The 13,928-nt window shown below is 39.4% G+C and overlaps 1 protein-coding gene across 2 annotated transcripts in view; it reads left to right on the top strand.

Moving 5' to 3' along the window:
* Positions 1-562: 562 nt before the first annotated feature.
* Vps24 (vacuolar protein sorting 24) overlaps positions 563-13,928 on the top strand; it is a 95,391-nt gene continuing 82,025 nt past the window's right edge. For both annotated transcript variants that reach the window (XM_067144294.2, XM_067144293.2), the window contains exons 1-3: positions 563-702; positions 840-900; positions 1,075-1,254. In XM_067144294.2, the coding sequence (XP_067000395.1) occupies positions 658-702; positions 840-900; positions 1,075-1,254 (286 nt within the window). In that variant the 5' untranslated portion in view covers positions 563-657. The remainder of the gene's footprint in view (positions 703-839; positions 901-1,074; positions 1,255-13,928) is intronic.

Genomic DNA, 13,928 nt, shown 5'->3' on the forward strand with positions numbered 1-13,928 from the left:
TACACTTTTCTTCCTAGAATCTGAAGCAGCTTGACACCACGCGCTAGAATTCCCGGAGCCACCTGTGTTCTGAGTGATTACTGGATCTTTCGATTCCAGTAAACGTACCTTCTTTAAAATCTCTTTCTCCGCTTTTAATGCTTGTAAATCCTGTTGCGATAAAGAAAGAATTACAAGTACATTAGCATTGCCTCCATCCTCCAAGGGATGAGACGCCAGCGATTCGTTGACCGTTAGAGGCCTAGGTTTGTTACCGCTATTCAAATTGCACTTACCACAGCTCACACAGGTCTAAGTATCTTCGTTTTTAGCGAAACCAGCACTACTTTGAGTGAATTGCGATTTCATATTTTAGCCGATAGCGGTGTAAATTGCTAGGTTGACAAGTGTTTCATAGATTGGTGTGCTGTTGTTTTACAAGTGTTATTCCTCAAATAAGGGATCTTGGACTGGGCAAAATTTTAAGAGCCCATAAACTGTACCAAGCAGAAGAAGAACACGGAATTCGACTACGCATTTATTTCGCTATATGTTTATCATGTTTGCCAACATGTGTAATAGAAAGTTACGTTTTGTTCGTGACAATTGTGGGTGAGGAAGTGTTTATTTGCAAATTTGTTTGAATTACTTCTGTGGTTTGTTTACGGGGGAAACAATATGGGTTTATTCGGAAAAACGCCGGAAAAGAATCCGAAAGATTTGGTAATTTCATATTCGTTGTTTTATTGGTTCAAAGTGATTGCAAAATAATAGTAAAAGTACTCTTGTAAATGTGATGTGGGCGTAACATTTAATGTATCAACATACTTTTGAAATATTTTTCGTACATGTTATTACAGGTTAATGAGTGGAGTCATAAAATAAGGAAAGAAGGCTATCAGTTAGATCGGCAGATTAGAGGTAAGTTTGATAATGTGGGGAATCTGAATGTGTTGTGATGTGACAAGTTACTACCCTCTTTTTAATTGTATCATATATTCTTTTTACAGCTATTCAAAGAGGGGAATCTGAATGTGTGGTGATGTGACAGGTTACTACCCTCTTTTAAAATTGTATCATATATTCTTTTTACAGCTATTCAAAGGGAGGAAGAAAAGGTAAAAAGATCTCTTAAAGAAGCTGCCAAGAAAGGTGACAAAGATGTTTGTACTATCTTGGCCAAAGAGGTTATCAGAGCACGAAAAGCCACTTCAAAAATTTATACCTCAAAGGCTCACCTGAATTCAATACAGTTGCAAATGAAAAACCAGTTGGGTAAGTGCACATTTATTACTTTTTATCATTATTTTTAACAGGTTGGGCCATTGGCTTTGAGATTTAGACTCTACTATGTAGGAATTCTTCAAACAAATTGTTGTTCAGAAGTATATAGCAAAATAAAACATTTTTAACACAAAAGGAATTTACAGCAACATGGAATTTGTTAGTAAGATTCCTGTTTTCAGAGTTCATTTCGTAATTTTAGAGTGAATATTGGAGGCTAAGTTACCGGTACTTGTTGACAGCTACATATTAGATTAAGACATTTAAAGCGCAGCATCAATCAGTCACTACTGATCTGCATTTAGGGTAGTCACCCAGGTGGCAGTTTCCCTATCTGTTGTTTTCCTTAGGGGCCGATGACCGATGTTAGGCCCCTTAAAACAATAAGCATCGTCATCATCTGTTTTCCTAGCCTTTTCTTAAATGATTACAAAGAAATTGGAAATTATGACTAGGGCTATATGACTGTATAGACTAATCTCTTTACATTCCCCATTTGGAAAACTGTTCTTCATTAAATCATCTTGTTTAAAGTACAAAATAAATAGGAAGTGAAAAGAAGTTTACTATAGTAAGTTTAGCACAGTGGATCAAAGAATGATAACTCTCAACTGATTCTTTCTTTTCGTGGAACCTTAACATTAGATCACCAACATAATTGAGTAGTTGCTTGTTGTCAACAACACATAAATATTATGCCCAAGTGGAATCTTTGAGAATAAAGAAAGAAAATGTCTTTCTTTTCACTCAGTATTTTATCAGCTTCTTTTGTTTGTTTATGTATTTTTTACCCATCTAAAATAAGCATGACCGGGCGAGTTGGCCGTGCGCGTAGAGGCGCGCGGCTGTGAGCTTGCATCTGGGAGATAGTAGGTTCGAATCCCGCTATCGGCAGCCCTGAAGATGGTTTTCCGTGGTTTCCCATTTTCACACCAGGCAAATGCTGGGGCTGTACCTTAATTAAGGCCACGGCCGCTTCCTTCCAACTCCTAGGCCTTTCCTATCCCATCGTCGCCATAAGACCTATCTGTGTCGGTGCGACGTAAAGCCCCTAGCAAAAAAAAAAAAAAAAAAAAAAAAAAGCATGGTAGGAAAAAGTAAGTTTCCATCAATTTTACGATTCTGAAGCATGTGGTAAAACGTGTATCCTACTAGGAAAATTACTGCATTAAGCTTCATACAATCTAGTTACAGACTACATTTTCGATCAACTGTCGGAAGAAAGCTTATGTTTGCAGTATGGTAAATTACTCTCATCACATTTACTACTTCTCACTGTTATAGGCTCATTATAGGGAGAAATAAAGGGGCAGCACTTGAATTGACCAGGATGGCAATTCGACTATTTCAGGAAATTGATTTGTGTGTAAATCTTAAGAAGTCCAAGAGCGTATGTATTGAATGGTACTGGTAATTGAAGAAAATACTGTAATCCATTGCCTAAAACAATGAGAAGAAGTCAAATATCTTAGTGTGCCCTTCAGAGGTACAACTAATTTAAATTCAAATCTTGTCATAATTGGTTGTCACCTGCAGTTCGTATCCAAGTAAACATATTTTTCAGCAGTTTACATTTTCACACTTGTAAAGCTTTGTGAATATGTTTCATATGTCTAAGTAGCCCAATCTTGGCATGAAACATACCCTACATCCACACAGATCACATTGAATGGTTGGGAGAGGGCTGAACTGAGCTTGACGGACATTCCGTGCTTGTCGTTTATCCTCTTCACATCGCCGTTGTTCCTCTTCAAATGCTGAAACTGATGTAGAAACAGTGTGGCGCCAAATTGTATGATTCTCAGTAAGTGTATCTCAGAATTGAGTGTTAAATCCAGCTCTTTTCATAATATGCTTTAGCTGATAGGCCTCCTTGAAACGCCTCTAAGGGGCTTCATGAGGTCTTGTGCCAGAACAGAGTTCACCATACAGAAGTTGATGAGGAAGCCTACTCATGTGATGGATGTATCCTATCCATCTGAGACGGTGGCCAATGATGATAGCCTCAATGCTTATAGCATGTGCTTTCTCAAGACCTGCAAGGTTGCTGACCTGGTCCTCCCATTTGATGTTCAAGACAGATGTAAATTTTTGCAGATGGAAGCGCTCTAGCTTTTTGATATCCTGACGGTAGAGGGTCAACGTTTCACAACCGTAAATCAGTTTTGATATGACACCAGCATGGTAAACCATGATCTTCGTATGCATTGTAAGGTCCTTATTTATGAAGACACAACAGGATAAACGTTCAAATGCTGAGTGGGCAGCACCATTTCTCCTATCAACATCTTGTGAGCAGTTAGCATTTGTTGAGAGGATACTTCCTAGATATAAAAAATGGTCGACCTGCTCTAGTGGAGTATCCACAAAGGAGTTATTGAGAAGGGTCGGATGTTCGATCCAGGTGCAGGCTGTGAGAGTACTTTGGTTTTCTGAACATTTATGGATAGACCAAAATGATCGCAAGCATTCTTGAAACAATTGACTGACTGTTGCAGCTTCTTAGGTGTGAGAGCAGGTGTGGCAGCATCATCTGCATACTACAATTCTGTAATGGAGGAAATCTTAGTAAGCTTCTGGGAGCGAAATCTAGCCGGATTGAACAGTCCCCATCGAAGTGATATCTGACCTTTCACGTTGGTTGTCTGTAGATGTTCCATATAGCATGGCAGTTAGGCATAGAATGAAGAGTGTTGGAGCAAGCACATTCCTTATTTCAATCCATGAGTGATTGGAAAATTAATTTATTAATGTATTTATTTATTTATTTATTTATAACCACTTCACGTAACTTAGCCTTAAGAGACTATTTACACCTCTCTCGAATATACTTTTACTTGATGCTATATCGTGCTCTTGTCTCTTATTAATATTGTTAAAGAAAGTTGGGAGGTGGATTAGGAAAGATCGTTGAAGTATTGAGTGCTGAGTGCGGGGAATGTGGAGAAGGTCTTTGATTATGGTGGAGCGGGAAGGAACACGGAGAAAGAAGAGTGAGACAAGATGTTCTGAGCGGTAATGCCCATTTAAGATCCCATGGAAGATACTCAGGTCAGCTACCTGTCACCTGATGTGCAGCAGTGACACATTTATTGCCCTGAATACCTGCTGCATAGACAGATTTCTGAGCTTGGGGTTTCTGTTCCTAACAATTGCAGCAAAGAAAGACACTGCTCTGTCTAACTGGTTAATACTGGAGGGGGAGGCTGTTGTCCAAATCGGAGAGCAGTAGTTCAAGAGAGGTTGAATGATCGTGAAGAAGAAGTGACAAAGAGCAGTGGGATCAGAAATTTCTGTGAAGCGATAGAGAATGCCTAGTCATTTCATGGCCTTAGTTGTATATGTTTCTATGCGTTTCTTGAATTGTAATTTTGTATCTAATACTACATCTAAGTCATGCTGTTGCATAACTACGGTGATGGGCTTGTCGAGTAGGTAACATGATGTCGATAGAGGAGATTTATGTAGTGTTATGGTCATGTGACTGCATTTTTATGGATTGGGGATAAGTTTTCAAGTATGGCGCCAGTTTGAGAGGACGTTAAGTGAGGACTGTAGAAGAGCTGCATCTGCTGGATTTCTGATCTCCCTAAATATCTTGCAGTCGTCAGCAAAAAGTATGGTATTTGCTGTTTCGTTGAGTTTGGACGGCAGATCGTCCATAAACAAGGAAAACAGCAAAGGACCAAGAGCACTGTCTTGTGGGACACTGGAGGTGACTGATAACCATGAGGATGGAGTGCCTGATATTACCACTCTGTGCCAACAGTTATGTAGGAAGCCAGCAAGAAGGGTAAGAAGACTGCCATGTATATTAAATCGTTGGGAGAGTTTATGGAGCAGCAGAGTATGGTCTACAGAATCGAAAGCTTTTGAAATGTCTACGAAGCAGATATCGAGCTGTGATTTAGCTGCAATGGCTTTTCATGCAAAACTATGCAGAGTGTCCAGGTTTGTTAGACAAGAACCACCTGGTAGAAAACCATGCTGATTGGTTGAGATATAGGGCGAGGTGAATGCGAGGAGACGCTGGTGTATAATTTTTTCAAAGGCAAAGGATAGTGCGGGAAGAATAGATGTTGGTCTCTAAGATGAAACATTAAATTTGTTGCCTGATTTGAGAAGTGGGACAATATTTTGACTGTTTCCAGGTAATAGGAAACTAGCCTGCGGCAGAAATCTGTTAAAAAATTTAGAGAGAGGGACGCAAAGTATGCTGGCAGTATTTTTTTTAGGAAAAGAGGATGTATAGGGTCGGATCCGGTAGCTTTGTTGGTATGAAGAGTTTGAAGAAGGTTATAAACTTCACTTGGTGTGGTAGTTAAGCTTGATAGGGTTCTGTTTGAATCTGTACCTATGGGAGGGAGTGGTTGCTTTTGTGAGGGAGGGGAGAAGTTGGAGAAGAAATACCTGTTGAACAGTTCATTGCGATTGGCGCTGTCAGCTGTTGTATCATTGTGTTTCACGCTGACAGGAATCCGCTCCATTCTTCTCCATGTGTTGATGAGACTCCAGTAGCGCTTGGGGTTGCTGCGGATGTTTTCAGTGTCTGTGTCTATGTGTGTCTTGTAGTCTCTTCTGACCATATACCTTGCATGGTGGCGGATTTTAACTAAGGTATTGTGAGTGTGTGGGTTACCGAAGTCTTTCCACAGACACCAAGCTCTCTTCTTGTTATTTAGTATCAGTCTGGTGTCGTGTGATATCCAGTGTTGATATTTGCTGGTAGTAGCTCGTTGTGCAGGTATGAAGTCTTTAGTTGCAGTTTGCAGCCAGTTGTACAGCAGGTCAAGAGCCTATTCAATATCAGCTATTTCGAGAAGGCTCCAGGGAAGGCATTCCAGGGCATGACAAATTGCAGGCCAGTTGGCACGGCATCAGATGTAGGTAGGGCGGGAGGATGTCCTGCTGTGAGGCTTTGAGGAGGGATGGGGTAGGAGGAATGTAACATCGAGGGACTGGTAGTCGCAGAGGAAAAGGTTTCTGTCTGGGGCTGTTGTTTTAAGTTCTAATCAGGAGAGCACGAGTTCTAGGGTGTTGGGTCCGCGGGTTGGGTGCATATTAAACTGTTTCAGTCCGAGGCCATTAATAAAACTGTCTACAAAGTATGTGTCACAGTTGTTAGCTGACAGTCTGGTAGACGGAGAACACCGCTTTATAGATAAGTCACCAATTAAAATTACTTCACCGTGAGGAGCTGCAATGACTGAGTTCTGGCATTGTTCAAGGTCACAGAATGGGCTGTTTGGTGGTCTATAGTAACATCCCACAAGTACAGGGCATTGGGGAAAGAGTAGTTCCATCCACACTAACAATTCCATTCGAGATCTGACCTTCGTTTACACGGTAACGCACTGTTCACTGCTAGCATTACTCCACCACCCAAAGTAGCGTGATCTCAGCGAAATATGCTGTAATTAGCGCTGAGTGGTAGTTCACTGTCACTAGCCCATGAGAGCTATGTTTCAGTATGTCCAATCACATCAACTTCTCTTAACCCGAGAACGCGAGAGTTTTCAGTTTTTGATTTTTGATATTTTTATTTAATATTCCCATCATGCACATATTAGACAACATTTTAAAGTAATTTTTTCTGAAGATTTGATGGTTGGTGTCTAAATGAGGGCCTGGTACCGTACGGTACCACACGGCGCTTGACATAGCTTTTGGGTGGAACATACAAATTGTTACCTCATTAGAATACCATGATATGTAGTGCTCAATATTGGTACAGAATTTCACAAGTTTCTTAGCAATATACAAAAGAACAAATGGTGTATAGGTTCATTTGTGACATCCCTTTGGGGATTCCGAAAAATAACAATAGGTCAGAGGTGACATATCTTTAGGAAATAGGAATAATACAGTATTACTATAGACTTCAGCTTTTCTGATTTAGTCACCTATTTCCACTTTTCACCATTTTAAAATGGATTAAATGCAGTGTGCACTACACTTGACACATTCTATGCAGGATTCGCATCCGTTGGCCGCACATTGCCGGCGTTGGTTTGTTGGAGCAATCTAGTAATGCAGGCCATTGAATCTCAAGGGGTCAGATACTCAAAAAAGAAAAGAAGTGTAAAGAACTGTATTTACTACATATTTCTCTTCAAAATACTACCCAATAAATATATTATTTATGTCTTTGCTGGCGAGATGTAGTGTTTACAGCGCACTATGTCTTCTGGCATGGGCTAGAATAAATTTGTTACTTTCATTGACCTGTCTCAATCTCATCCTTGGCTTTGACAGTTTGAAAGTGACCAAGGTATGAGCGATGCTAGTAATACCATTCCTTATGCAGCCAGTCCCTGTTATGGTAAGGTAAGGGTTATTCTGCCCGAAGGCAGGTCCGAACCTCCGCAGAGGTGTTCCTGAGCCGGAGTTTACGTGCGGAAGAGTGGCCAGTTCCTTTCCGCTCCTCCATTCCCTTATCCCCAACCAACAGCGCGTGGCAACCCATCCAACTCCTGACCATGCCCAATGTTGCTTAACTTTGGAGATCTCACGGGATCCGGTGTTTCAACACGGCTACGGCCGTTGGCTCCCTGTTATGAATGGTATGAAAATATCACTCATAGGGTCGGTTGGTGCGTGCATTTCAGCAGGCTTGGCAGGCTGATATGTGAGCAACAGCTGTCTCGGTGAGGAAAGCAACGGGAAACTACCTCACTCCTCATTTCCCTAGTATGCCTCTTCAGTGATGCTTAGGCCTTTAATGACAGCTGTTGGCATAGCTGTGGAGGATCAAACGAGCCTTTGGGCTGAATACCCAACATACATACATATATATCATAATGAATAATTTGCACCTATCCTTTTCTTATGGTGGTATTTGAGCATAGCCAATTAGAAGTAAAATGGCGATGAATATTTTTTATTTCTTCGGGGTTATTTTTCCTTTGTAAAAAGCGCATACTTTATGGCTTCAGAGCACAAGAAATTCACAATTTCATTGTAGAAAACCTCAAATATTTCGGTCGGCATTATATATCGAAAAGTGGAAAATTTCGCACTAGGGAAGTGGACTATTGTGGGTCATCCACCATCCAGGTAGCTGGTGGACAAGGTGATGATTTCACTCTCTTTCTGGGCCGTGAATCATTATTGAACACGGATTCTCTATTCCTGTGCGGAATTTGCTGCTTTAGCACTACTTCTGCTGGTACTCGGCATTGACCTCCTGTAAGATTATCTGCAAGATCCCCTTCATCTTTCTCAGAAAATATATTAGATTCCAGTGGTTCAATGTGTTATGACATGGATTTTTAAAGTAAAATCTAGAATTGTGCAGTTGTGTGACACATAAATAATTATTTGCAACTACAGTATGACTATAATCTATCAGCTTCATTGTCTGTATTGATAGTTTGACCACACAATATGAAGGATGAGAGTTGTCCACCTAATCAATATATTATTATACAAAGTGTCTAATAATTAAATTACATAAAAACATAGTACCGGTTTCGCACCTTTGCGTCCCAACAATGCACTTTTGTATCTACCCTGGACAACCGTTGGACATATAATATATTTGAACTTGACACAGTGATATGAGTGACTCTTTAAACTTCAAGAATTGTTTCCTGTTTTTAACATTATAGCATAATATACATTTTTTTGGAATATGTGGCACTCATGGGACTCTAGGAAGTTAAAGCCTTTTAACTTCAAAAACTGTACCATATGTATATATTTAGACATTAAGCTTTGTATTTTGCTAGAATAGTGGCATTTTTGTTTAATCTCAGTAATGTTTTATTCTGTACAGTTGCTATTGAATAAGCAGGTTCATCAACAGCTGACGATGGCCTGTTTAACAGGTCAAAACTGGTACTGTGCTTTTATGTAATTTAATTATTAGACACTTTGTATAATAAAGTATTGATTATGTAGGGACGTGGCAACCCCATTGCCCAGTGGGAAACCACTGCAGTCAGCCACCCGAGTATTGGCGGGAAAACCATACATCATTGGGTTAGGAGGAAATGCCAACCCAGAACCCTGAACATCTGGGGTTGTCCCTCTGCGGTTAACAACCGTAGTTGTAAATCCGAGCTTGCTCCACCCAAGGTTAACTACCTTTGAAAGTCAACTATGGAAAGATCTTTTAGGAAAAAAATTTCCACCGCCCTGTCCAAGATAGCAGGAGAAAGTTACATTGGATTCGGTGGGTAGCCACCTTGAAGGCATCAACGAGTCGGAGCATTGGCAATCACCCATTCCTATGCCAGCACATAAGAACAGGATCAAACAAGATCAGATCAACTACATTGCAACTTATAATATTAATTCTCTACTTAAAGCAGGAAAACTAAAGAACTTGACGGACGAATTAGATAAACAGAAAGTTTTAGTAGCAGGACTCCAGGAGATGAGAAATACTACAGAAGAACCATTCGAATATCAAGGCTACAGAATTTACAATGGGAAACCTGGACTAAGGGTTATGAAACAATGTCCCCGATTTGGAACTGGGTTTATAGTCAATGTGAAAATAATAGATTCGATAAATTTTCAAGCCATCTTTGCCTAGAATTGCAACTTTGAGTTTAAAAGCATCCAACAAAATTTATACCATCATAAATGCCCATGCCCCTATTAATGAAAATAATTTTCTAACAAAGACTAGGAAAGAAGTTGAAAAGTTTTGGGATCTCCTTGACCAAACTGTAAACCAAATAAATATTAACAACCTTAAGATCCTATTAGGGGACTTCAATGCCCAACTCGGAAGAGAAAAGAAATACTGAGATATCATTGGGAAATGGCCTCCACATAAACATACAAATAAGCATGGTCAAAGACTTGTTGAACTCTGCAGAGAACACAAACTAATCTCAAAGTCCACCTACTTCAAAAGGAGGCCCAACAAACTTAAAACTTGGAAACATTCTGATTGGAGAAATGGGGAATGGCAGCTGGATCACGTATTTATGGACAAAACCTTCCACAGAGAAATCTACATTACATAGTCAAAATCAAAATTAAGTTCACACCACTAAAAAAGAAACCAAAACGCAATAAACGAAAGAGGAACTTTGATCCACACCAATTAATTAGGAATGATAAATATAGAGAAGTCACACAAAACATAAAACTGACAGATAACTTAGAAGAACTGGTTCCAATTCTCAGGCAACAAGCTGAAAATTTAGCCCCATTGAACACATGTAAAAGACATGACTGGTGGAACTCAGAATGTGACAAAATCCATGAAGAAAGACATCAGGCATGGTTAAAATTTCAAACACACAAAACAGAAGAAAGTGCAACCAACCTCAAAAATATCAGGAAAAAGTTTACACAAATTATCAGGCAAACCAAAAGACAATCACAGAAAGATCTAATAAACTCAGTAGAAGAAAACTACCACAAAACCAATTCCAGAGACTTTTACAAAATGTTTGGAAGACAAGTACAAAAATTTGCCCCTCCCACATTAATGCTGAAAAGTGAGGATGGAAAAACAACACATAACGACAAGAAAAATGCCAAAATCATGGCAAAAACATTCATTAAACTTTTGAATTGTGAAGAACCCCAGAAACTTTTAGCAATTAATACAGACACACCCATCAACACCCTGCCTAAACTCATAAACCCTCCAACAATCCAAGAGGTGGAAACAGCACTCAAAGAGTTGAAAAATTATAAGGCTTGCGGAGAAGACCAAGTTTTTGCAGAAATGTGGAAATATGCCAGTGATACAGTTCAAACATCCTTACACATGGCCCTAACAAATATCTGGATAACAGAAAAGTTCCCCGAACTTTGGACCACAGCCATAATCCACCCACTCCACAAAAAAGGAGATAAAAGCAATCCAGATAATTACAGAGGTATCTCTCTCTTAGACTGCACATAGTATCTCTCTCTTAGACTGCACATACAAGATTTTCTCCAGAATCCTATGCAGGAGGATCAGAGAGCAACTAGAGGAAGAATTAGGTGAATACCAAGGAGGCTTCAGACCTTGGAGAAGCTGTGCAGAACAAATCATCACTTTAAAATTAGCCATAGCATATTACAAGAAGCAAAACAAACCTCTTGCAATAACCTTTGTGGACTTTAAAAAAGCTTACGACTGTATCCATAAACCTTCAATGTTGAAAATTTTAAGAAATTTCGGGCTCCATCCAAAATTAATCAAATTGATTGAACTCACCTTAACCAACACTAAATCAAAAGTCAAGTTCAGAGGGGAATTCTCTGAGCCATTCATCATAAAAACAGGCTTAAGACAAGGAGATTTCTTGTCACCACTGCTGTTCAACTATGCCTTTGAATATGTAATGAGGGAGTGGTACAAGAGTAACCCAAAGAACATCCGAATTGGAAGACCCAAAGACAACATAAGTTTATATTGCCTAGGTTTTGCTGATGACCTTGCTCTCTTGTCCAACAATATTTAGGAAACCAGACAACAAGTTATATCACCACAGGAAATAGCACAGAAAATTGGTCTTGGAATATCTTTTCAAAAGACAGTAATCATGTTTACTGACCCACCACTCATAAACAAAATTGCCATAGGAAACCAAGAAATCAAAATTATATATAAATTTAAATATCTGGGAGAAATCATAACATATAACCTCAATGAAAAGCCAGCATGGCATAACAGAATAAATAAACTGACCAGAGCACAATATGTCACCAAGAATACCTACAACAAAAAGGGACTATCAATAGCAACGAAATTAAAACATTACAAAACAATCACTCAACCAGTAATAACATACGCAAGCGAAACCATCTTCAAAACAACTAACACTGCACAAATAGGCAAAATACTCACGATAGAGAGATGAATCATTAGAACGTGCATCAACAAATCATACCAAAAAGATGGACACTGGAGAGTAGCTTCTAATGAAACAGTCTACAAGGAAATAGAACCAGTAATGAGCACAATCAGGAAGAAACACATTTCATTTTTTGGACATCTAATCAGGACACCAGAGAACAGGATCATCAGGAGAATAATAGAAAAATTATGGAATAGTAAGTGCAACATTAAGTGGATTACAGAAATCAAGGAAGATATGGTTGAACTACAAATTACACTGGAAGAGCTAAGAAACAAAACCAACAAAATCAAGAAACTCACAGACTGCAAATCAGAATCAACAAACAGACAATAGGAAGGGTGGTTTTCGATGAAGAAAGAAGGATAAGATCAGAGAGAATGAAGAAGTACTGGGCTGACAGGAAACTGAAAAATTCTTTGTATAAAGTTGGCTAGAGTAGTCCAATGAAGGCCATAAAATGTAAATAAAAATAAAAAGTATTGATTAGCTGGACAACTCTCATCCTTCATACTTGTGGACTACAGTATGAATTGTTACTTTAGAATCACCCTTGGAAGTAAGGAGGAGAAAAGGAACAGAGAGGTATGGTAAGCGCCGTGCGGTACCATACTGTACCAACGGAATAACTAGTGTCATAACAGCTAACACAGAGATATTGACCAATTGCTTGTTATTTAAATTCATGGACTTATATTTCAAGATAATAAACCACATGATACAAAATTCTGTTGTCAAAATTTATGAAAAAACAAAGCAACTTACTTTAGATGAGCAGTCACCCCTCGACACGATCTCAAATTCCAAGCAGTTGTTGCTGCAAACAAACACTCAAATAAAACCCTCTATTGATGAGAGGCATTGTAGGGAGTATATCCTTGACAATGTAATGAGAAGTTGCCAAATGTATGACGCAAATAAGGATCATTATGAGAAAATCTGAAGTAAGGCGCACTGGTACTATACGGTACTGCACGGTGTTGCCAGGTTCAGTCAGGCAGGGATAGTTCGCAGTCCAGCAACTTATTATTTAGGCTTTGCACATTCTGACAATATATGTTTAGATCTGTTTTCATTTCACAAGTGGTGGGACCAGGGTTTAAATGGATATCTCCCGCCAGTGATAGGAGGCAAATCAAGCCCCTAATCGTTGAGTGACCAGGCCCAGCAGAAACTGCAGCAGCACTAAACTTACGCGTGTCTGCTCTTGCCGCCATCTAATATTTTGCTGAATGACTTGCCCAGACGTGTTATCATGAATAGCCTTGACTAGATCTACAAAATGCTGTGGACAGGCAAAGTGTTTCAGTACTGTCTACATAGCTGGTCTCAGAACTGAGTCGAAAGGCTTTTGCAGATCATAGAATACTAGGTATAAAGGAGTCTGTTGCTCTCTGCATTTTCCTTGGATTTGCCTTGCACAGAAGATCATATCTGTTGTGCCTCTGGATGTTCCAAAGCCACACTGCAAATCGGGTAGGATCCTCTTGGAAATAATCTGCAGGTGATTGAGCAAAATTCTAGCAAGAATTTTACCTGCTATAGATAGCAATGATATACCATGATAGTTGCCACAAACAGTACAATCACCCTTTTTTTTTTTTTTTTTTTTAAAGAGTAATGATAGTGGCATTTTTAAGGTCACCGGGTACTTCGCAAGTTTCCCATATGAAGAGTATGAAGTCTGGTCTTTAAAGGTAGGCCTCCACTTTGAATCAGTTTCAGAGGAATGTTATCTGGGCCAGGAGCCTTGTCAGGTTTCAGTTTGCTGAGAGCAACATTGAATTCCTTGAATGTTGATGGAAGAGCCATCCATGGTTGTTGGGGATGTAGAGGCACATCATCGAG

Source organism: Anabrus simplex, chromosome 3 (assembly GCF_040414725.1).
Source record: "Anabrus simplex isolate iqAnaSimp1 chromosome 3, ASM4041472v1, whole genome shotgun sequence".
Classification (NCBI taxonomy): Eukaryota; Metazoa; Arthropoda; class Insecta; order Orthoptera; family Tettigoniidae; genus Anabrus; species Anabrus simplex.